The sequence below is a fragment of the Puma concolor genome, chromosome A2, assembly GCF_028749965.1.
Source record: "Puma concolor isolate L17-30 chromosome A2, mPumCon1.1.hap2, whole genome shotgun sequence".
Taxonomy (NCBI): domain Eukaryota; kingdom Metazoa; phylum Chordata; class Mammalia; order Carnivora; family Felidae; genus Puma; species Puma concolor.
Window position 1 is genome coordinate 62,526,531 of NC_141668.1, and position 25,263 is coordinate 62,551,793.

At 36.1% G+C, this 25,263-nt stretch overlaps 1 protein-coding gene across 11 annotated transcripts in view; it reads left to right on the forward strand.

Annotated features, from left to right (window-relative positions):
• Positions 1-25,263, forward strand: part of DGKB (diacylglycerol kinase beta) — a 792,867-nt gene that overhangs the window by 349,496 nt on the left and 418,108 nt on the right. For all 11 annotated transcript variants that reach the window (XM_086695070.1, XM_025929944.2, XM_025929941.2 and 8 more), the window contains 3 exons: positions 5,083-5,168; positions 7,559-7,648; positions 21,054-21,214. In XM_086695070.1, the coding sequence (XP_086551196.1) occupies positions 5,083-5,168; positions 7,559-7,648; positions 21,054-21,214 (337 nt within the window). The remainder of the gene's footprint in view (positions 1-5,082; positions 5,169-7,558; positions 7,649-21,053; positions 21,215-25,263) is intronic.

Genomic DNA, 25,263 nt, shown 5'->3' on the forward strand with positions numbered 1-25,263 from the left:
ATCTGCTGGTCTTTACAGCTTAATGAGTAAAAAGTTAGTGCCCAGGCAGGGCCCTGCAGTTTGGTTCTTGCCAAGTCTCTTGGATTTATTTGTTCTCACTCAGACCTGTTTTTCTCTGCACGTTCTGGCCGTAATGCCATAAGTAGGCCTCCCTGTAGTTCATCGGCCACAGTTTCAGATTGGAGGTAGGAAAACTTCTCATTGTCCATCCAGGTTTGCTTGGTAGTAAGTTCTCCCTGTGATGATTTTACCAGAACACTGAGGGAGAGGGAGGGGTGGAAATAAAGGCATGACACTCTGACCTATAAAACATATATACTACTTTTAATGAAGGGAAAATGATTGAATCAGTAATAACCTGTGGATAGTACAATATAATTTACATATACATATTGTTTGTTTCTTAAGACAGCCCAATGAAGCAAATGTTATTAACTTCATTTTAAAGAAAGGAAACTGAGGCTCAGAATGATTAAATAATTTTCCAAGGCCACTATTCAGTGAATGAGTGAAATAAGGAATGAATGAATCTCTAGGGAAAACAGCATGGATTGAGTGGAATAAGAGGCTGAGATAGAGAGGTCAATTTTTCAATCCATTTAGCAATCTATTTACAGAGAGTAAGCTGGTCTGACAGTCACATGGGGTTTATGTTTGGGGGTAGGATGCTGCTGAAGAACCAATGATGACAATTTTAAAAGAAACAAGAATGAATAACAGATGAAACATCATCATGGAGTAGAAGAACAATGGTGAGTCAAATGGATGGTTAGGCTTTCACCAGAAACAATTAGCTCTACAGTAAACTTTTCATCTGCCAGCATATTTTGAAAAACTTTTCTACGCTTCAGTGAGTCAATGTTTGAAAATTTAGGAGATAAACAAATTAATAGGGTATATTATGGCAAAAACTGATTTAGGGAGTATTAAAAATAGAAATTGTGTTCAATAATTATTAAAGGAATTGAAAAAATTATATAAAAAAGAAAGAGATAAAGACTCACCAGAAATTGGATAGTTTATATGCAAGTGCTACCTTCCAGAAATTGTACAGATGCTTCCAAAAAAATGAAAATGAAGGCATATTCTAGAACTAATTTTATGAGTTATGAATAATTTTGACAAAAATTAGACAGAGAGGGTAGGAGGAAGAAAAATAGTAAGTCTGTTTTGATGAATATAGATTCAAAATGTCTAAGGAAAACATTAGCAAACTAAATCCAGTTCTCTACAAAATAGTAATAAACAATATCCAATTTGGGTATATAAAGTACTGTAAGGGTATTTTAATAATGCAAAAATACCTAATGTGTATCCCTACATTACTGATTAAATGAGATCAACCATATCAATATCTCAAAAGATGCAGAAAAAATTTAAACATTTACTCATAATAAAAAACCCCTACTATAACAGGAATAGAAGGAAATTTTATGAACCTTTTAAAAGGTGTCATTCAAAAAAGAAGAAAATAAGAAAATCTTACAAAAACATCATATTAAGTGGGGGAAAATACAGAAATATTCCGCTGAAATTTAGGAAAAAAATGTGGGTGTTCTCTATGAATATCCCAGTTCAGCGATATATTAGAGCTCTGGACAGCTTGAAAAGAAATAACAATTAGAAAGATTGGAGGTCACTAATAGTACCATTATTATCAGCATATCATACAATTATTTACATAGAAATCCAAGTGAATCTACAAAATATAGGCAATAGAAACCACACGAGTGATGTGGCTCTTTGCAAGATCAAAATATAAAAGTCAAATATATTTTCTTATACCAGCAACAAAACATCAGAAATAAACTATTTTAGTAATATTTAGTATACCAACACAAACTATAAAACAACCAAGAATAAACCTAATAACACATATGCAAGACCTGGAAGCAGAAAATTAAAAGCTTTATTGAAGGACACTAAGCAATATCTAAAATAAATCAAACATGCTGTATCATGGATGAGGAAACTTCACTACATTATACAAACGTTAATTCTCCCAAAATTGATCTATAGGCTGAATGTTACTTTGTTCAAAATCATAATTGGTTTTGTTTGTTATTTTGTGTGTGTGGAACAGGACAAGTTAACTTTAAAATGTATATAGAAAAGCAAAGAAGGGATAATAGCCTAGATTCTTTACACTCTATGAGATACAGACTTATTATAAAATTACTTAAGGAATTAAAAGAATGTGGTACTGGTTGAGGGATGGACAAATTTATGAATAAAATAAAACAGTTCAAAAAGAAATGTACTCATGTATAGAAATCTGATTTATGGTGGAGCTAGGAAGTGGAATTATTCAATAAATAAAAAGAACAAAGAAGAGAGAAAAATTGGTGCACAAGAGCCACAAGGAAAGATAGACGGAAGGAAGGGAGAAAGAAAGAGACAAAAAGAAAGAGAGGATGGAGGGAGGGAGAAAGGGAGAGAACAGGAAGTGAATAAAGGGATCCCTACCTCGTACCGCCACAAAGAATCGTCAAAAGCAAAACTGAAATTTTAAAAAAGATTATATATGAATTATCTTCAGACCTCCAAGTAAGCAAACTTTTGTTACACAATATAGGCCAAAGGGCTAACCACTTATGAAAAGATTGATGAATTTGAATGCATTAAAATCTTGTGTATTAAAATACACATTAAAGTAAAAAAAAAAAAAAAAAACAACTTATAGAAGATAGTTGCAAAAAAAAGCATCAAAATTAAGAACAATTAAAGACTTTTTTTTACAAATCAACAAGAGACAAAGGAGTAAAGAAATAAAAGTCATGAATAACCATTTCACAAAAGAGGAAATGCATGAAATTAAGAAGTGTGACATTATAAGTGTTAGAATGGGTTCAGCCAAATTTTATCTATACTGTGAATGGATGCATGCACTGGTAAGACTTCTTTGGGAAACTAGAGTTGCATATAAGTATATCCTACTCTGAAAGTAGCAACTGTCCACGAAACCTAGGAATATGTCCAGTACAGTTTTTGTAAGAACATAAATGAGCCAATCCAAATGTCCACTGACGTGGATTTCAAAAGGTACATTCACCTAAATGATATTTACCAATAGAAATTAAATAATTTCAACTATACATGAAGATAACTTCAGCTATCACATGAATGAATCTTAGTAATAATGCTACGTGGAAAAAGCAAAAAGTGAACAATATGTTGTCTATGGCATGCACATAATGACTAAGAATTCAGAATAGTGCTCACCTTTGTGTATGAGGAAGAAAGACCACAGAGGTCTATGTAAGTTATTAGGAATGTTCTTCCCTTGGGGTGGGCAATTAGTACATAGGTGCTTAAATTATGCATAATATTATGCTATACATAATATGAGCAAACAAATGGGAAATAGTCTCTAAGAAAATATTGCAACATGTCTAACATTATATCCACAATATAATACCTAAGAAAATACTTGGAAGTTTCATGTTCTAAATATTAATGGCTCTAATTATCCGATGGTGGGGTTTTAGTAAATTTTTATACATTTCTATTATATTTACGCACTGTTTGTATTACTTTAACAAACTGTTTTTGTAATAATGCTAATTTGAATGAGACACAGCATTCATAATATGTGGAGTTCATAAGATAATAATAAAAGACAACTCAGTGGAAAAGATGACGAGGGTTTGCAGATGCAGTCCACAGAAGAGATCACACAAGTGTAAACCTACAGAAATATGCTCAATCCACTAGCAAGCAGGGATATGTGATTTGACAATAATAGCATAATTCTATTTTTCACTATTACTAAAGAAATATCCTCAAGTTGTTTACCTACAGTGTTTTGAAGTTGAAGGATTTCGATATTTACATCTTTCATAGCGGGAGCTGTTCAGAGAGTAATATGATGGTATACTGGAACATTTCTCTTCTAGAAGATTAGCCTTCCAAAACATGCACATGTTCACATAAACGTACTTCAAATAGTATTAAGTATAATACCTATTTTTTGTATTAGTGAAACACTAGAAATAGTTTAAAAGTACCTGAAGGGAAATGGTTTATTTGATCATAGAGTGTATACCTTATATAATGCATTCACTTATTATAAATCATGATGCAACCCTATATGAGCTGACATGGCAGGATCTCTTGCACATTTTTAAATAAAAAATGGACACAAATACATTAACAGGATGTATAGCATAATCCCATTCACGTTAAAAATATGTGAATAATAATGCTCATATGTGTACATTCACATATGTAAATATATAGAAAAATTTCCTGGAAGATTGAATATTATATTACTACCAGTTGGTTACCCCTGGGTAAGGGAGATAAACAGACACATTCCACATATTTCTGTCTTGTTTCAGTTATTTATTTATTTATTTATTTTTGTTGCAAGAAAATAGGCATATACAATTGTATAACTGCCTGCGATACCTGCCTTTTTAGCTTTCCCCAAGGTGGGTTTCTTTAACAAGCAGATGCTCTTTGCATTAGCAACAGAAGCTATGGTCATGTATTGCAGCCCACCCAGCAATTCAGCTTGAGTGTTCCCAGTAGCAAACACAGAGGGCCGTGTCAATAGCCGAGGGGAAGCCTCCTATTTGCAAATTCTAAGTCAAAGGAAACAGAACCCCAAAAGCAATGTGATCGATTTCTTCCAGTGGTGGAAAGGCTGAAAACTCTCAAAAATATATTTGCTGGCATAATAGTTATATTTATATAATGATTCAAAAGAGCATTTTTCATTAATGAAAATTATTGAATTAAATACTATAATGTTTGTCACTTTGGATTATTTGTGAGTTGCAGATCAAATATGAGAGGATATTTTAATAAAAATTATAATGTCTTAGTTTTGTTTTTGTAAACTTAAAAGTTGATGAATCTAGAATATACAATTAAAATATGTGTAAATCGAGATGTTCTTTTATTTTAGAATTTTATTCTAGATAGTTATTGAATATTTTTCAATAAGATCATTGATGTTATCTGACAGTTTTCATAAACTAAAAATGTTTGTCATTAGACAAAATGCTAAGAATACAAAACTTTACAAGTCCTAATTTTAAAGTATCAATCATGTGCCATTACATGCTTATTTTTCAGGTTAAACTTTTTCCGTGATGTTCCTGATTTCAGAGTGTTAGCCTGTGGTGGAGATGGAACCGTGGGATGGATTTTGGACTGCATAGGTAATGAAGACACATATTTAATGCACTGGGGTGAGACTGGCAACCGAAAATTCTTTATATTTTTTTTATGTTATTTAATGCATTGATATCTTTGAGTGCTACGGTGGTATAATCGGATATCTGGCATGTTGCACGTTATTTACTGGCTTAATGTATTTTCTACATTTAGAAATTTTAATTGGTAAAATAATTTGCAATTTCTATATAGAAATCCTTCTTTTTTAAATCCATTTCTCTTGGAATTTCCTAAATCCTCAGAGCTATTTTCAAATCAGGCTTTACAAATTCCATTTCTTTCTTTGCCCCGAAGAGGGAGCCAAAGAGCATCTTAGCATTTGTGATAAAATGTGTGCCAAATAGATGTACTTATTTCATTGAAGCATGGAGCCTCGAAACCTTACCCTCTGTTTACATTCATATCACATGCATCAATCATTATTATTACCATAGCTATTTTTTATTTATCATGAACTATCTCATAGACCTTGTGCTAATATTTTTACCCCATCCATCCTCATTCTCACAACTTTTTGACATAGTATTGATAATCCCATTTTATAGAGAGAGGCTTTAATATATGGAGAAGTTAAATAATTAGAACAACGTTTTAAGAGCTGTGAATTGATAGACCTAGGATTCGAGCTCACGCGTAACCTTATTTTATATTGCTTCTCTATTTAAACTTTTAAAACATTTTTTTTAAATAAGCAAACAAAGCAGATACATGACTGAGGATCAAAAGCAGACATGAATCCCAAAAGCTTGATGGTTCAGAAAAATTATCTAGTTTTTCAGAGACAGTCAGATGTCACAACTCATTACAAGTAAGTAAAATGATCATGTACCGGCCTTTAACAGGAGATAAATGCCAAACAAATATCCATTTCTTTAGTTCTCATTTCAGCTACTACATTGAACAATTCTTTGTTAAAAACGGGCCCTTCACCAAAGGGAAATAGTTGGTTCAAAAGAAGTTTTGCTGTCTATGTAAATTGAAGCAAACTTTGATTTAGTTAATGCAGGTGAAAATATTCTATCTTTTCATACACACAAAAGTATTCAAATTAAAAGTGAATGCATGTTGTCAATACACTTTTGGTAAACATCTTATGACTTTAGTCCATTTTTTTTTTTTTTTAAGAAACACTGAAGGGGCGCCTGGGTGGCGCAGTCGGTTAAGCGTCCGACTTCAGCCGGGTCACGATCTCGCGGTCCGTGAGTTCGAGCCCCGCGTCGGGCTCTGGGCTGATGGCTCAGAGCCTGGAGCCTGTTTCCGATTCTGTGTCTCCCTCTCTCTCTGCCCCTCCCGCATTCATGCTCTGTCTTTCTCTGTCCCAAAAATAAATAAACGTTGAAAAAAAAAATTAAAAATATTAAAAAAAAAAAAAAAAAAAGAAACACTGAAAACTGTGTTCTTGGGCCTTTCAATAAAAGATGTAAATAGTATAATGTGCATTATCTAAGGAGAAAATCAGAATTCACAAACTGCAGAAATTAGAGCTGCTTGAATAGAGCCGGAGATCTTGTAAGAATGTTAGTGAAAACAGTACGATATTGTGAGTTTGTTTTAGCCTCCCAAATCTAAGCCTCACTGACTACACTGGGGCATATCCATCCCTAAATAATCTGTTGTCTCCACACTCTTCACACAGACACATACTCACTTTGAGGGCTGAGCAGGTAGAAAAAATAAAGAAAAGTAATATATGTTTGTGAGAGTCATCAAAGGCATATGATGGTTTACACAAAACTATGTGGAATTTTGATGGCAGAGATCTTTACTGTTCTGAACCCAAAGCACTATGTTCTGTAAACCTTAATCTCAAAGAACCCTGCTGATCTCAGAATTACCCAGTTCTTATGTTGTTTACTCTGACCCAAAGCAGCACCATGGGTAGGAATAACACAGTGAAACACTTTTAACATTTTACTAGCTTCTAGAGTTTGATTTTTTGAAACATTTTATTCCTTAAAGTGAAATATACCTAGAGTTGGTGTGCAAAAGGACTTTTTACAGAAATGCTCACCTCCACTCTGATGATAGCCCTCTAGTATATTCCTATGATGCATATACCTGAATCCTTGAGAATTTCAATGATGTTAAATCAAACCCACCATAATTTTTAACTGAGTTAAAATTTTAAAAGGCTTTATTCGGGCCTAAGTCCTGAAAATTCCCACCACTTTGTAAATTATGGTATTTGTTTGTGTTTCATAAAGTGCTGTAAATACACACAAATTAATCTTAATTTATAATTGTATATAGCTATAAAATATCACTTTTCCTGCTTGTAAGTACCTAGTGGGAAGCCTCATGCCAATCTGTCTTATTTACTGTTTTTCCATCTGTGATGAAAATTTTATTTTATCTTTATTTTTCTATTCCACAGAAAAGGCTAATGTTGTCAAGCATCCTCCAGTTGCTATTCTGCCTCTTGGGACCGGCAATGACTTAGCAAGATGCCTGCGATGGGGAGGAGGTAAAACATAACACAATAATGAAAATCTTAAAAAACAGAAATACAGTGTAGAACATTCCCCCCCCTTAAAAAAAAACACCTAAGCCCATCATTTTTTATATGTGATAACTGCCGTGTGAAGTTAGTAAATATAATTGCTATGAGAGACACAGTATCTAGTTTTGAACAATAATTTAGGGTAAGGGAACAAATAATGGACCAATCGCTAGACTGTGCTGGGCTTTAATCTGATACCAATTATAGACTTTATGGGGCATGGCAAGTTTCTAAACCTGATTGGTTTGGGGTTTCTAACTTAAGAAATGAGATAAGCGGGGCGCCTGGGTGGCGCAGTCGGTTGAGCCTCCGACTTCAGCCAGGTCACGATCTCGCGGTCCGTGAGTTCGAGCCCCGCGTCGGGCTCTGGGCTGATGGCTCAGAGCCTGGAGCCTGTTTCCGATTCTGTGTCTCCCTCTCTCTCTGCCCCTCCCCCGTTCATGCTGTGTCTCTCTCTGTCCCAAAAATAAATAAACGTTGAAAAAAAAAATTTAAAAAAAAAAAAAAAAAAAAAAAGAAATGAGATAAGCATGGGTTAACTTTAAAGTAATGTTCAGATTTTTAATCTCTGAGTTGTGTAGCAAAATCACAAACAAAGGAAAAAAATTGAAAGGCTAATGAATGATTTGTCCAGGAATGAATACATTAAATAATACTTTTTGAGACCCGCTTTATACCAGGCAGTGTGTTCTGTACTTGGGATACAACGTTAGTAATAGAAAACAAGATCTACCTTCAAAGGGGCCTTGAATTCTAGCAGCATGTAAAGTCATATGTAAATTTTGAGACTTCCTACTAACAAGCAAACCTATAACCAACAGAACAAAAGGCCTCACGGAGGAAATGAAAAGATAACATAGGGAGAACCCTAATTGGTGGATAATGACAGCCATATAGAACTGAGGGTAGACTTTATAGGGAAGAAAGAATCTCAATTTCAGAGACCCAGAAGGAGAAAGGGACTTGATACACTCAAGGAATTCAAAGTGGAATATTGTGTATGAAATAGGATAAGGGGGGAATATTTCAAAAGGTCTTAAAATAATTTGAAGTATCATTAATAGGCTCTACTTGCCTGAAGATGACAAAGAAAATAAAACCAGATTTTGCTTAAAAAGCCAGAATTTAAATCTAATTTTATCTTCTAAATTCACTTAGAAAAGTTTAAAAAGTGTCTGCTAAAACAGTGTGAATCAAAAAGCCCTTGCTTAGCTTGTTAAAAATACAGTGGCCTGACCTCACCCCAAATATGCTGAATGGAAATCTCTGGGGGTGACCTAGGCAGATGATTTTCTTTTTAAACAAACTCCATAAGTGACTCTGATTTACAATAAAAATTTGAGAACAATTGTTCTGTGAGTATTTGGCCTACTGGTAAACTCTAAGTCATGTGTATATTATGTATATGTATATGTATATGTATATGTATATGTATATGTATATGTCAGAATTGGAGACTAAGTTAAAAACTCGGTATATTATATATTTGTAAGTTTCATTAGGGATATAATTTAGTAAAAGGATAGCATGAAACACTGAATTAAATCTCATAGAATCTACAGACCAACAGACAGATAGAATGAACCATTACTTATAAGATGCTAGTGTTTGCCGCACTTACACATGCATATTGATTAAAAGGAAGAGAATCACACATGTGGCTTCTTGTGTATTCTTTCAAAAAATATTTTTGATGTTTGAAAATTAATGATTTTGTTTAGATTCCAAACTTATAAATGCCTTCAATCTCAAAATCAAATAGAAGTTACATTTGGAACATTTTCTAATGATTTTCTTATGAAACAGTTTTAAGTATTATTATCAGTGGTCAAAGACACATGAATTGTAGATATGGAATATATGGAGTATATGTCAAAGCTCTGAAAGACTCAAACATATTTAGAGAATAATGGGGGGAAAGTATCCAGCTAGATGGTCAGGAACACCTCTCTGAGGAAGTAACATTTAAACTGGATTTATTTTTTTTTTAATTTTTTTTTTTTCAACGTTTATTTATTTTTGGGACAGAGAGAGACACAGATGAATGGGGGAGGGGCAGAGAGAGGGAGACACAGAATCGGAAACAGGCTCCAGGCTCTGAGCCATCAGCCCAGAGCCCGACGCGGGGCTCGAACCCACGGACCGCGAGATCGTGACCTGGCTGAAGTCGGACGCTTAACCGACTGCGCCACCCAGGCGCCCCTAAACTGGATTTAAAATATAGGGAAGGAGAATTAGCCTCCTAAACTGTAAGGGCTGAAGGAAGGCTGATGTGACTCTTGAATCAGTCGAGAGACGGTGGATAGCAATGGAGTGGGGGAGATTGGAGAGATAATCAAGAGCCAAAATAATGCTGGGGCTTGGTGGTCTTGTTAAGAATTTTATTAGATTGAATTTGAAGCGCAAAGTGAAACTTGGAAAGAGTTTCAAAAGCAGTGTAACACAATGACATTTATGTTTTCGAAAATAGGTTAATTGAGGGTTATAACAAACTTAAGAAGAAATTGTGAAAATGTAGACAATCACAGTTTTCCAAACAAGAACTTGTACTATAGTTTTCATAATTAGAGAATAAAAGGACTGGACCAGGGTGATGATAAAGCAAATGAAGACAAGTAGACAAACTGGAGTTGTGTTTTCAGGGAAGGACTGATAGAACCTGCCAGTGGAGTGGATAGGAGCTTTGTGGAAGGCAAGGTATTAAGGGAAACAGCAAGATGCCTAAGTGGAGTGATTAGGAAAATAGAGATACCATTTGGTAAAGCAACATGCTCTGAAGTGTGATTATTTCTCACCAGGTGTGTAGCTAACTTCGAGCAAGTAAGTTGCTTAACAACTGTGTACTTCCGATTCCTCATCAGATTTGAAAAAATGGTAGTGTCTGCCTTGTGGGTTCTGATACCAAGCTATCAAATTGTTTGCCTAATGTTTGTTCTGAGTACTTTAGGTAGTTGTAGTAATTATCATCATGCCTAGCATTTGGGAAAGAAAATAATCACTTGGTTAATTATTGGTTAACTTTTGGTCACTGTAATATGTTGACTTTAAGCTTATTGTTTGATAAGAATATATTTGGGAAAATGTAACACTGGAAGACTGTAGGAGGTCCTAGGGCATTTGAAAATACTTAGTTTACATTCTCTTTGCAGTTTTTCTGCCAATAATTAGTCTAACAAAAATTTAACATTATGGCAGGGAAAATGTCTCGTGAGAGTGAGGGGTAAGAGAGTTTTAGACGGGGCACACACTTACAAATATATGTTATTGCTTTCCTTTATGTGACTTTCCTTTATAAAAATTTCTATGATTATTTTTTTAAAAATTTAAAAAAAGTTTTATTCATTTATTTTGAGAGAGAGACAGAAAGTGTGAGGGGCAGAGTGTGAAGAAGAGAGAGAATCTCAAACTGGCTCAGTACTGTCAGCATAGAGTCTGATGCGGGGCTCGATTCCATGACCGTGGAATCATGATCTCAGCCAAAATCAAGAGTCAGACAACCAACAGCCCCCCAGTCACCCCTGTGGCTTTTCAGATACATTTGGTCATAACATTGCACCATTAAATGGAAATAAATATTAATTATGCTTTTATTTTGTTTCTTAGCCTAGAGGGATTATACGTTTTAAATCAAAATTTTGGAAGTAAAATAACATCATTCTTTTCTAGAAATAGGCTTTTACTTATATATTTAGTGATTTTGATAAGTATTTTTAAAAAAAAATATGACCTTCTTGAGTTTTGGAATCCTGTTTATAGTTACATATCATTATTTAACAAGCTTGTTCATAGATAAACAGAAACAAGTAGGGTGTAGACACTTGTTAAATTGGGGACTACAATTTGGAATTCTTCACCTTTGAAAATTAGCTCTCAACTGCAGATGTTGTGATTCTCAAAATAGATTTACTGCCTATCTCTTTCCATTTATATTTGGCTAGAAGGTTGATTGGCATTAGACTTTTTCATGCTTATCCATAAAAACTTTGAGAAAATAACCAATGGTAAAGATTTTAAGGTGAACAACACTACTAGAATCTAGCTCTAATAGTTAAATTTCACTAAATCCATTTCTACTTTGTTCTCTCCTGGTCAGTTGCTCTTCCTACATTTTTCTAGCATTATATTGAGCCATGCTGCTGTTAACCTGAGATGCAGCTGAGGACAAGCTTAATATTTTATTTAAAGCATTATTATTTATCCGTGTATCTGCTGAATATATGTAATCAAAATATATTATATATTATATTATATATTTCTATTATATGTATTGTACTATACTTCCATGCTATATTGTAATATACTATATTACATTAGTATATGTAAATTGATTTACACCTGAAAACCATCATATTTATTTTCAAATGAGTTGAATTTGCACAATAGGTGAACATACTTAACTTTTTTATTCAGTTCAACTGTGAAAATATATAAAATTCATTTGCGGGATAATATTTATTATTTTTATAAGAAATTAAAAATTTAGGAGACATTCAACATTAAGAATGAGGGCAAAACTATTAAAAATATGAAATTTCTGTAAGTTTAAATATTTTTTTTTAGCAGCAGACAAAACTTTATTAGAGTATAAGATGAGAAAGGAAGAATAGTATGAAAGATCTTTTTACAGAGAGGGGACACTCGAAAGTGACTATAGGCAAAGGGCTTTGTTTTATAAGGTTCTGATTAGCCTTCTCTCCCCTTCCCCCTTGTTCCTTCTCAGGTTCTACCTTACTAGCTGGATAACTCTAGGTGCTGGGTCCATTCCTGATTAGTTCATTTCCATTGTATGAGGGGTAGTCTAAGGCCACACCACTTCCTTGTGGGTCATAGGTTTTGTGTTCAATTCTGTCAGGTCTTTTGTCAAATTCCTAAGGGGAACTTAAGGGGGAGTAGGTGGTGTCTGTTGTATTCAAAAGAGAGACCTTAAGCCTGAGGGGGTTTGCTATGAAGACCCTCCCAGCCTTGTTACAAAATGTGTTTTTTCCCACTCAGGGACCTCAGGTCCTAATCTTTCCCTCTGCCTACTGAATCCTATCCTTTTCCTATCATATTCCCACCCTCTGAACACATGATTCCTAACTGCCATTAGGAACTGGGACAAAGCCTGATCTTAACTGCTTCCTGCTGAGCAGGGGCAATGACAGGAGAACATTAGTCAGGGCAAGTTCAGAGGTCGATCCATGGTCCGATATAGTGGGCAGGTGTTTGGAAAATCTGGACTAGCAAAATTTTCTTGGATGTCTTATTTTCTGGCATGTGCAACAGCTTCTACAAATGACATACAAAGAGAATGTTAGGCCAACAAGGATTAATATTCCAAAATGCAATGCCTCTTGTGTGTGTGTGTATGTGTGTGTGTGTGTGTGTGTGTGTGTGTGTGTTTGTGTGTATCAGGATTTGACTATACTCCCTTTTATTTTTTTTTATTTTTTTTCAATATATGAAATTTATTGTCAAATTGGTTTCCATACAACACCCAGTGCTCATCCCAAAAGGGGCCCTCCTCAATACCCATCACCCACCCTCCCCTCCCTCCCACCCCCCATCAACCCTCAATTTGTTCTCAGTTTTTAAGAGTCTCTTATGCTTTGGCTCTCTCCCACTCTAACCTCTTTTTTTTTTTCCTTCCCTCCCCCATGGGTTTCTGTTAAGTTTCTCAGGATACACATAAGAGTGAAACCATATGGTATCTGTCTTTCTCTGTATGGCTTATTTCACTTAGCATCACACTCTCCAGTTCCATCTACGTTGCTACAAAGGGCCATATTTTGTTCTTTCTCATTGCCATGTAGTACTCCATTGTGTATATAAACCACAATTTCTTTATCCATTCATCAGTTGATGGACATTTAGGCTCTTTCCATAATTTGGCTATTGTTGAGAGTGCTGCTATAAACATTGGGGTACAAGTGCCCCTATGCATCAGTATTCCTGTATCCCTTGGGTAAATTCCTAGCAGTGCTATTGCTGGGTCATAGGGTAGGTCTATTTTTCATTTTCTGAGGAACCTCCGCACTGTTTTCCAGAGTGGCTGCACCAGTTTGCATTCCCACCAACAGTGCAGGAGGGTTCCCGTTTCTCCACATCCTCTCCAGCATCTATAGTTTCCTGATTTGTTCATTTTGGCCACTCTGACTGGCGTGAGGTGATATCTGAGTGTAGTTTTAATTTGTATTTCTCTGATGAGGAACGACGTTGAGCATCTTTTCATGTGCCTGTTGGCCATCCGGATGTCTTCTTTAGAGAAGTGTCTATTCATGTTTTCTGCCCATTTCTTCACTGGGTTATTTGTTTTTCGGGTGTGGAGTTTGGTGAGCTCTTTATAGATTTTGGATACTAGCCCTTTGTCCGATATGTCATTTGCAAATATCTTTTCCCATTCCGTTGGTTGCCTTTTAGTTTTGTTGGTTGTTTCCTTTGCTGTGCAGAAGCTTTTAATCTTCATAAGGTCCCAGTAATTCATTTTTGCTTTTAATTCCCTTGCCTTTGGGGATGTGTCGAGTAAGAGATTGCTACGGCTGAGGTCAGAGAGGTCTTTTCCTGCTTTCTCCTCTAGGGTTTTGATGGTTTCCTGTCTCACATTCAGGCCCTTTATCCATTTTGAGTTTATTTTTGTGAATGGTGTGAGAAAGTGGTCTAGTTTCAACCTTCTACATGTTGCTGTCCAGTTCTCCCAGCACCATTTGTTAAAGAGACAGTCTTTTTTCCATTGGATGTTCTTTCCTGCTTTGTCAAAGATGAGTTGGCCATACGTTTGTGGGTCTAGTTCTGGGGTTTCTATTCTATTCCATTGGTCTATGTGTCTGTTTTTGTGCCAATATCATGCTGTCTTGATGATGACAGCTTTGTAGTAGAGGCTAAAGTCTGGGATTGTGATGCCTCCTGCTTTAGTCTTCTTCTTCAAAATTACTTTGGCTATTCGGGGCCTTTTGTGGTTCCATATGAATTTTAGGATTGCTTGTTCTAGTTTCGAGAGAATGCTGGTGCAATTTTGATTGGGATTGCATTGAATGTGTAGATAGCTTTGGGTAGTATTGACATTTTGACAATATTTATTCTTCCAATCCATGAGCAGGGAATGTCTTTCCATTTCTTTATATATTCTTCAATTACCTTCATAAGCTTTCTATAGTTTTCAGCATACAGATCTTTTACATCTTTGGTTAGATTTATTCCTAGGTATTTTATGCTTCTTGGCAAAATGCAATGCCTCTTAAGGAGGAGGCCTAACCATAGGAAGGAAAGACCTATTGTAGCCATCCAAAAAATTTCTCACATGTCTGGTCATTTTTTAAACTAATTTGACTGTAGTTTTCTTCCCTCCTCCATACTTATTTGGATCCTGTGATATCATTAGTTAGAATGATTAAGTACCTGAACTAGTTTATGGTTCTCAATCCTCAGATTTTCTTCTGGCTATCCAGTTTCCATAGGAACAACTCCATGAGGGGTATTTAAATTTACCTCAAGGAAAGATTGTTCTTTGATATCCAGATTGCTGTTAGTTTAGGCAATTGTGTATCTATCCTGGAGCTAGTAGCACTATAGTCCCTAATTTGGTCATAATATCTCTTTCTAGCAAGGGAGTGGAGCTCTCTGGCATTATCAAAAAAGAATATGAAAAAATTAAAGATGCCTGGGTGGCTCAGTTAGTTGGGTGTCCAACTTCAGCTCAGGTCATGATCTCAAAATTCGTGAGTTCGAGCCCTGCATCAGGCTCTGTGCTGACAGCTCAGAGCCTGGAGCCCACTTCAGATTCTGTCTCCCTCTCTCTCTGCCTCTCCCCTGCTCACACTCTCTCCTTCAAAATAAATAAACATTAAAAAAAATAGAATATGAAAAAATCAAGTCTCCCATATGCACCCTGGTAGCTGAGAGAAAAATTTTTCAGAGATGCCTCTAATCATTATGCAGTGTTCAGATAGTTGGCCGGGAGTGGAAAGGAGGACAGAAAAGATGGTTCCAGTGTCAGGAAGGAAATCAACTGGTTTACCTTGTATATCCAGAGTTACCAGACGCTTTGGGTTTACGATAGCTAGTTGGTTTTGGGGAGCCATTTTAAAGAGCCTTGGACTATATCACTCCCTTTCAGGGACATTGGTTATCCAAGCCCTCATAGACAGAGGTCCCTGAAGGCATTCAGACTCCCAGTGCCCTGAATGGACAAGTAAATGGCACTTGGTTCCGGACCTGGGGAAATCCAGTCTGACATAGTGTGGAAAACCACAACCAAGGCCTCAGATTTTTTCTTAAGCCTCCTTTTCTGTTCCTTACTCTCCTCATGATCTCAGTTGTAATGTACCCATTTGACAGCTCCAAAGAACTCCTCCAGGGTCCCTTCCAGGCCAACAGCCAACTTTTTGCAGCTTTCTCCAAATATCTGGGGCTGATTGAGTGACAAATTTGTCCTTTAGGATCCTCGCAGCTTTGGGGGGTGTAAGGGAGATACCCATATATTTACCCTCAACCTTTCCAGGAAGGCCACCAGGTTTTCATCTTGTGTTTGCGTAATAGTGGCTAATTTAGCATAATTTAAAGGTTTAACTTGGGACCTCATTAATTTTTCCAAAAACAAGCTTTGTTTTTTCCAAAAACAAAGGCCATCCATTCCTCAATGAGATGGTCATAGTCCCAATTAGGATCTTGGAGCAGGACTGCCTGGGTCCTTTCTGGTTCCCTATAGGACCTCTAGTCCCATGATAACTAATGAATTGCTTTCTGAGTCCCCATATCTCTCAGCTGCTGCCAGAACCCTATGCTTCTCTGTCTCATTAAGAGTCTGAATCAGCAAAAGCATTATATCTTTCCAGAATATTCTAAAAAGCCCTTATATGTCTATCTGGATCATCAGAAATTTTACCTAGATCTCCTTTTATCTGTCTTAAATCTTGTAATGAAAAAGTACTTGTAATCTTATCACAGTGGTGCCTCCTTGTGTCCTCCCTTCCAGCACTTGAGCTTCTTGTAGGGGAAATATGCCTGTTGCATTATGGGGAGGGCCTGGATAACATGGGCAGAAGGGAGCAGAAGTGTATGTTTTTAAGTCTGAATGTACAGATCGAGGACCTGAGGAGGAAGAGGCTGAGATGGAAGACTTCCTTTTCTCCTTTTCTAGGTCTGCTTTGGGTACAGGCAAAGGTTCTTATGAACTCTTGGAAAGCATTGCCAACAGGCCAGAATGGACCTTATACATAACTCGATTCTCTCTTAAGGCCCCCAAAACACTGAACATAGGTGACTTCTCCTCAATTCCTCCTCACATTTGTAAAACAGTCCAATTGGAGGATAGTATCATAATTGATATTTTCCTCTGGTGACCTGTTTTCCTCCTCTAATTTGTACTGGGGCCAAGACTTGGTGCAAAAGAAAACGAGTCGCTTTTCTTTCAGGGTATGTGGATCAAAATTATCCCAATTTGTGATAATGCATCCAAAAGGAGGATTGGCCTCGGTTGGGGAATTGCCAATTGCCTATAGAATTCCAATTTCTACAGGAAAAAGGAGGAATAGGCATCCCTTATCTCAATCTCCTATCTCTGGCCAGAAGAAACCTTATCTCCTAACCACTGTACTTAGCCTGGCTATGCAACTGGCAGCCAAAAGCCCTGTCAGTCTTGTGAGGTGCTGGCAGTAGTCGCTTTTACCCGCACTTGACCCTACCTCCAAGAACGACCTTGTCTTCCCGATTCCTCACACCCCTCCATTTCCCACCTGTGGGACTTCGGGGGTATCAGCTGTGACCAAGCAAGACTTCCCTGGATGTAGAGGATGTGCTCATTTTATTTTTGGCTGTACAGTAATTTATGTATTGATCATAATAAAAACTGTTCCTCTTTACAAATACATGTCAAAAGACTGGTGAAAAACCTTTTTTGTAAGGATAAAATTGGCCATTGAGGGGGGCTAAAAGCGTCAAAACTGAGGTCTATTCCCCTGCCTTTTCCAGCAATGCCCACATAAATACATTCCAGCCATGTGGGTATCCATTTTACAATATCGAGGTTGTTGCACATTGGCAGACACTGGGTTAAGTGTAGCAAAATGGCTCCCATGTATCTCACTAAAAACCCTCTATATTATCATAGCCATCCATCCATCCCTCATATGGCACAGGCCATATTCATCTGCCTTGCAGAAACACAAATGTAGAGTATTTGGAGGCCAGCAACGAGGGTATTGCCACCATTTTCCCAGCCTTTGGCTCAAAGGAGGGGGAATTTTAATCTTATACCAGGGTACTTTTAAAATCTGTTCATTTTAATCTTAGTCTCCCTGACCACACATAAAATTCCTTTCCAAAGATTTCCCTGCACGAACCTTCTACAATTTTCCTTTGCATTCAGATTTTGTCCCAAGCCATTTCTCTTCAAACTACCAGTCTTGTTTAGGACAAAATTCCCTTTTTTTTTTTTTTTTTTACTGTCAACAAAAATGTATTTCCTTTCCTTATAACTTAAACATCTACTTTTCTACAAACATATTTGCTTTTACTTATTTCCTTGCTTCCTTATTTCCTTATTTGTACCAGTGTTAATTACATTAAGCAGAATTTTAATGGTTAGAAACCTTAGTCTCCAGTGAAAACTAAGCAGTAACCAATTGTGAATTGTTACATCAGAATTCCTTAGATGGCAAACTTATGAATCAATTAAGCACAAAGCATGTTTTCCAACAGACCCAAATATCCTTAGTTTTTCTGCTATAAGTCAAAAGCATAGGGGCACCTGGGTGGCTCAGTTGATTGGATGTCTGACTTTGGCTCAGGTCAATGATCTGGCGGTTTGTGGCTTTGAGCCCCACGTCTGTGCTGACAGCTCAGAGCTGGGAGCCTGCACCAGAATCTGTGTCTCCCTCTCTCTCGGATGCTCCCTGCTCATGCTTTGTCTCTCTCAAAAATAAATAAACAATAAAAAAAAAGTCAAAAGCATAAACCTATGTTTAGTTAGCAATGCTTTAGCATTCCACCTGATTTAGAAAAGTCCTAAATGTCCAGTGAATTTCACCCAGTTTATCATCCAAGCAAAACTTCAAAGGTTCAGGTTATCAAAGACCCTGAAAGCCATCTTAACAATCACCCAAGAACATTTTGAAACAAACACATTGCAACAGAGATAGCATGAGCTTATTTGACCTTTAGTAAACCTAAGTAGACAAATTTTTATATATTTAATGCTGATGACCCTAAAGATGTGCATATCTTAATGAAACCAACAAACTTAAATTTAAATACCAAATATGTTCCATCTGTGCCTATTTAAAAGTCAATTAATTTGTTCCCCAGTGTTACTTTTTCCCTGGGGCACCTGTGGGGAACTCTGAAGTGAGTGGCTCCTTGCTGCCCCTTGACCAGAGGGTGGGAGGAGGAGCTGGTGGTGCCTGAGGCCCTGAGGATGGTATAGGAACCAGTTTCTAGGCGGCACCCAAGGTGGTGCGGAAACAGGCAGAGGGAGGGCAATTGCGGCTGAAGGGATGAGCTTTGGTAAGAAGTCCAGAGGCAGATAAAAGCCCAGAGGGCAGACAAAAAGAGGTCTCCTGGTCCTAAAACCAGTCAGCTTGACTAGATGAGCAGATGTGGATTTTTTTTTTTTTTTCCACCAACAAGCGGAAATGGGCAGTCCATGTTGGGCCAGAGAAGATAGGGAAGTTCCCCGAAACAAAAGGAGTTTTTGCAGCTGCTTGGGACTATTCCTTAAAGCCCCCATCGTGAGGAAGACTAACCAGAGATAGTTGGCTCTTATTATAATCTGCACATTGTGGGAGCCTGCCAAATGTCTGAGTACAATTGTATGCAAATTATTATGTATATTCAAAGTTTTTAAATTTTACTGCAAAAATATGATGTAACATCTACGAAAATAATATGTGATACTTCTAATGTTTCTATGTGTCTAATCATTGTTTGTTGTACTCTTTGCTTTATGTATTAATTAGTACATAATTATTTTACCTGTGTAAGAAAAATGTAATGGTAGGCGCCGAAATAGGCATTCCTAGTTTCTGTCTGTCTTACCTCTAATAGTTAATTCAACAAATACACCATAATTACACTTATTTATTTTTAAAGAATGTTGGCATATTACAGTGCCTATTCTTCTTTCTTTTAATCCAATTAATTCCAGTGTTATGTGTGCTAACACCTCTGATCAGGCCTCATAGCCTCAGGCAGTTACTTGTTCAATGAATACATTATTAAAATATAGACCAAAGTTGGACACAGAAAATCTATGAAAATCTTGTTTCAATTCAAAATATACTCTCAAGAATGTGTGTGTGTATGTGTGTGCAGAGTTAGAGAGGGAGATATTATTTAACTTAATACAATATTTCTAATTCTATTATCATTAGTAGTCATATACAGTTGAGAAATTCCTATTCTTAGGCCTCATATACTAAGACCTTTTATGCATTTTCTCATTTAATTCTCACAATAAATCTAAGTTTTTACTTAGGAGGAGGACTCTATTTAGGGAGGTTAACAGCAAATATTAAATAACACAACTGGGATTAGGATGTCTGAACTATAAGGTTATATAGATACAAATACATTTAAGAGAAAATATCATAGTAAGCAATAATTGTAGTTTCAGGCCATGTTGACTATCTGCAGTAGACTCATTAAAACAAGACTTGTTGAGCATCTGCTCCCGGGAAGACCTGGTAAAGGACACTTGCAGTGAGAACAATGCAAATAACTATAATGCAATGTAGTGGTTCTAAGGTGCCGCTAGTTTGGAGAGCTGTGTGCTGTGGCACTGTATAGAAGCCATTTATTTTGGGAGGGTGGCTTCTGGAAAGAAGCGCTATCAAATATAAAACCTGCAAAGGGAGCAGAAGCAAGGCAACCAAAAGAAAAGGGTACTCTGGGTATATAGAATAAGGCAATATAGTGCACAAAGTGAGAAAGAGAAGGCCCTTCTTCTACTTAAACTGAAAGTTGTTTCGTATCAGTAGAGAGCAAAGTGTGAAGATAAAGGAGGATTGTAAAGGGTCAAGTCTAAAATTGCATCCAGGATTTTTACTTCAGCAACTGGGTCAAGGCTGTTGCCTGTTAAAGCAGGCATTAATTTCATTCTGAATTCAATGATATAGTTTTGAGGGGATAAGCAGTGGAGATATTCATTTGTTCTTGGACTATATTGAGAATTGGCACCCTAGGAGAGGAATGTGAGTTGCAAATTAAAGCTAAAGGTAAAATATTTTTATGAGCTTAACGATTACAGTTAATTCTTTATCTTGTATTAGACTTTGCTTTAAAATGCATTGTTTAGCTTTAGAGTGATGTATCCACATGCACACACTCAGACACACATAAATACAGCTTTTGTTATTTGGTTATTTTTTTTTTCTCAAGATAATTTTTGTTTCATTAGGTTATGAAGGTGAGAATCTGATGAAAATCCTAAAAGACATTGAAAACAGCACAGAAATCATGTTGGACAGGTGGAAGTTTGAAGTCATACCTAATGACAAAGATGAGAAGGGAGACCCAGTGCCTTACAGTATCATCAATAATTACTTTTCCATTGGCGTGGTAAGATTTTGCGTTAAATGTTCTTTTTTACCAGTCTGGAATAATCACTGTGTATAAACTCTTACACTGTGAAGATTTACTGATTATAAATAATTTATTTTACCTCTGTGTCAGCAAAACACCTCTTTTAATGGGCTATAATAAAACTTACGAATTTATTCAAAGTCAAAGAATCAGCAATAGATAAATTTTTCATGTGTTAAACAAAGGAAAGAAACTTTTTTTTTCCCCAGTTGATTTGACTATTTGGGTTACTAAAATAAAGGGTAGAATGGTTTGTAAGATAGTTATGTTTATGAATATAGACTGAAACTCCACAGTTAAAATGTGAAGATGATGCATCAAATTTTATCTTACTTTGAGATATGTATCAAAATATTATAACCTATTAGGTTTTTACGCTTAGGTCTGAAGTCTAAGAAAAATGCTACTATCATTCTCAAGTGGTTAAAATGTCAAAAGGCTAACTTTTTACTTAATTTCTTGAAAAATCTTAGATGGAAAGTAAAATATCATTTGACAATTAAAATAATTATTGTAATTCTAATCCCTAAGGAATTAATATTTTTAATAGTGATTTTATACATACATATATGTTACTTGGTAATTATTAATTCTTAAGATATATTATGTACATTACATTTCATTTAACGTACACTGTTTAATATTAATCTCATGTCATGCTACATACTGTCTCATGTGCCTGCACACACACACACTCACACACACTCAGACACACACACACACACACACAAGCACCCACACACACTGCTCTCGTAGATTACAGAAGTCATTGATTGAATCTGTGAATTTAGGAAGTTAAGCTACCTGAGCAAGGTTCCTTTAGCAATATTTTTTCTGAGTGTCCATTTATTTATCTGTACTCTCATTGTTACAAATAATGTCGTTATACATTTAAAGAGCCTCAAACAATGGTACATAATGAAAGGTAAATATACAATCATTAATAATACTATTACACTATTATTATTTGCAACAAAAGTGTAATGCATTTGATCCAAAAAGTCCTACTTATATTTGATATGAAGTATGCATAATAATGTTTTTAACCGTTTTATGGGCATGTAACTTACACACAACCTAATTCACTCATTTTAAGTGAACTATGATTTTACTAAATCCATCCAATTTTACAAGATTTTCATTACCTAAACAAGAAGCTTCATGCCCATTTGTAGTCAATTCTGGCTTCTTCACCTAACTCTAAACAACTAATTTTTTTGTATATAGATATTTCACCTAAAAGAAATCATACAATATGTAGTCCTTTGCATCTGGCTTGTTTCACTTCACATAATATCTTTGAAGTTCACCCATATGAACTGCATAAATACTGTATTCCATTTTATTGCTGAGTAGTATCCCATTGTGTGGGCATGCCACATATTGTTTACTCATTCACCAGTTGAGAGGCATTTAGATTGTTTTGATTCTTTGGATGTTATGAATAATGCCATTCTCTTGAGTTCCTTAAGTGTATTTTTTGTTTGTTTTGATTAATGTAGTTTTTAACTCCAGAATTTCCATTTGTTTCTCCTTTTATAATTTCTCCATTTTTAATTGGTATTTTTTATTTGAAGAGTCATTGTTGTTATGCTTTCCTTTATTCTTTAAATATAGTTTACTTTAGTTCCTTTGACATGTTTAAAATAGCTGTTGTGAAGTCATTTTCTGCTAAGTTCAACATCTGGTGCTCATCAGAGAATTTAATAACATCTTGACCACATCCAAGACTATTTTTCCCAAAACATGTGCCACAGTTTGCTCTTCCTCTGCATGTCTTCTAATTTTTTGCTGGTAACTGGATATTATATACAATTTATTGTAATAAGTTTGGATTTGGATCTGCTCACAGTGGTTATAGTTGTTCCTGTGTTTGTTTAGTGACTTGCCCACACTTACCATGTGGAGCATTTCTCTCCTGTGGTGTATGGCTGCTGATGACTCAGTTTTGTTTTGTTTTCTCTTTTTAATTCTTGTGTTTATTTTAATCCTGGCTTCCTGGAGATCACCTCTGTGTCAGCATGATTGATCAGAGTTTGTGCTCAGTAAGTTTGTGGCAATAAATCTTCACCCCTTTGCCATTGGATCTGTGTGTTCGCTGGGGAACACACATACACTTCAGGCAATTTTTAATCCTACTTCAGCTTTTAATATCTGCCATCCCTACTTCTGTCTCTTTTGCCCATGCATAAAAATTCTCACTAGTCAAGGATGTATAGTCAACTAGGGCTCTTTTTGGTCTTTCCTGAACATGTTTGCAGCCTTGCACGTGCATACAGCCTTTCAGACAGCCAATCAAGGCCCATTATGGCTATCTCATTCCTCAGGTCTCCTGTTGAATTTCCTGTTAGCTGGCTCCTTAGTTGTTTGCCTTAATCAGTTTTGCAAACTCAAGCCAGCTGGGACACTGGCCTTCCTTACCCACTTGCTACTGAGATTACTCTTGTTTTAGATAACTCTCTGGGTCATGGAGTTTTTCTACCTTCCACTCCAAATCCAATCAGTTCCCCTGCCAGTAAAGTTGCTTGCTTTCATGGCTTGCTCACACTTTAGAAGTAGAACACTGATGGAGCTGGAGGATAAGGGAGTAGCCCAAAGCTGAATCATGCCGATTGCCACTGCTCTTATCTGAACTTAAGTAGTTTTTCTTGGATAAACACTTCTCAGTTTTTATATGCTTTTGGTCAGTTTCCAGTGGCCCTCAACAGCATATAATTTTTTTCCCACCACAGGAGATACTTGGCAATGTTTGCACACACATTTGATTGTCATGAATGAGAGGGGATGGCTATTGGCAGCTAGTGGGTAGAGGCTAGGAATGCTGCTAAGCACTCCCAGTGCACAAAACAAGCCCCCAGACACACAAGAAAGAATTACATAGCTCAAAATGTCAGTAGTGCTGAGGTTGAGAAACCCTGGTATCAAGAAACAGACATATTAAATACAAAACTCAAGGTGTTGGGAAAGGAGAAATAGCTAAAACCCAAAGAAATGAGAAAGGAAACTAATAAAAATAAGATGGGAAATATAGCAAAGATTAACAACAACAGGAAAAAAAAAATATATAGAATGCTGGCACAACAAAATACTGGATAATTGAAAAGAATTAATCAGTTCTATTGCAAAATTGATTTTATAAAATTACAGTGGAGAGAATTACAAATAAACAATGTAGAATGAAAAAGACCAGAAAAACAAACAAATAAAAAAACCCATAGACACAAAATATAATATCTCAATTGAAAATATATTAGAACTAAATATGGGAGAGTAGCAAAGTTGCCAAACTGAAAACCAACTTAAATATTCAAAGTATAAGGTGTCTGCGTGGCTTAGTCGGTTGAGCATCCAACTGTTGATTTTGGCTCAGGTCATGATCCCAGGGTTGTAGGTTGTAGGCCTGTGCCAGGCCCCCTGCTGAGTGGAGCCTGTTTAAGATATTCTCTCTGTCTCTCTCTCTCTCTCTCTCTCTCTCTCTCTCCTCTCTCTCTCTCACTGTCTCCCACTCTCTCTCTCTTTCTCTCCTCCTGCCCCTCTCCCCCACTCATGTTTGTTTTCTCTCTCTCCCTAATATATATATTCACAAATACTCCATTATATCAGCAATAATCAATGAATTTACAAAAACAGCAGTAAAAAACAGAAAACATCTAATAATTAATAAAGTATATACAAGACCTATGTATAGAAAATGTTAAAACTCTCTACAAAGACATGAGGGATCAGAACAGAGACATTTCCTATTCTTAGATGAGATAGCTTAATATAATATGCAAATTAATTTATACATTTATCTGTAACTAATGAAGATTAGCGCTGGATTTATGACAAATTCGAAAAACCGATTTTAAACTATATATCCCAAAGTAAGTCAATTTCAATACAAAGAAAAGATGGAGAACTGTTTGACCAAATTAGACATACCGCAAGTGGCCTGGAAATGATAATAGAATGGTGCTGTGAAATGAAAAGATGGATGAATCAGAGAGGTAGAGGGACATATAATGACAGTATAGACATGGCAC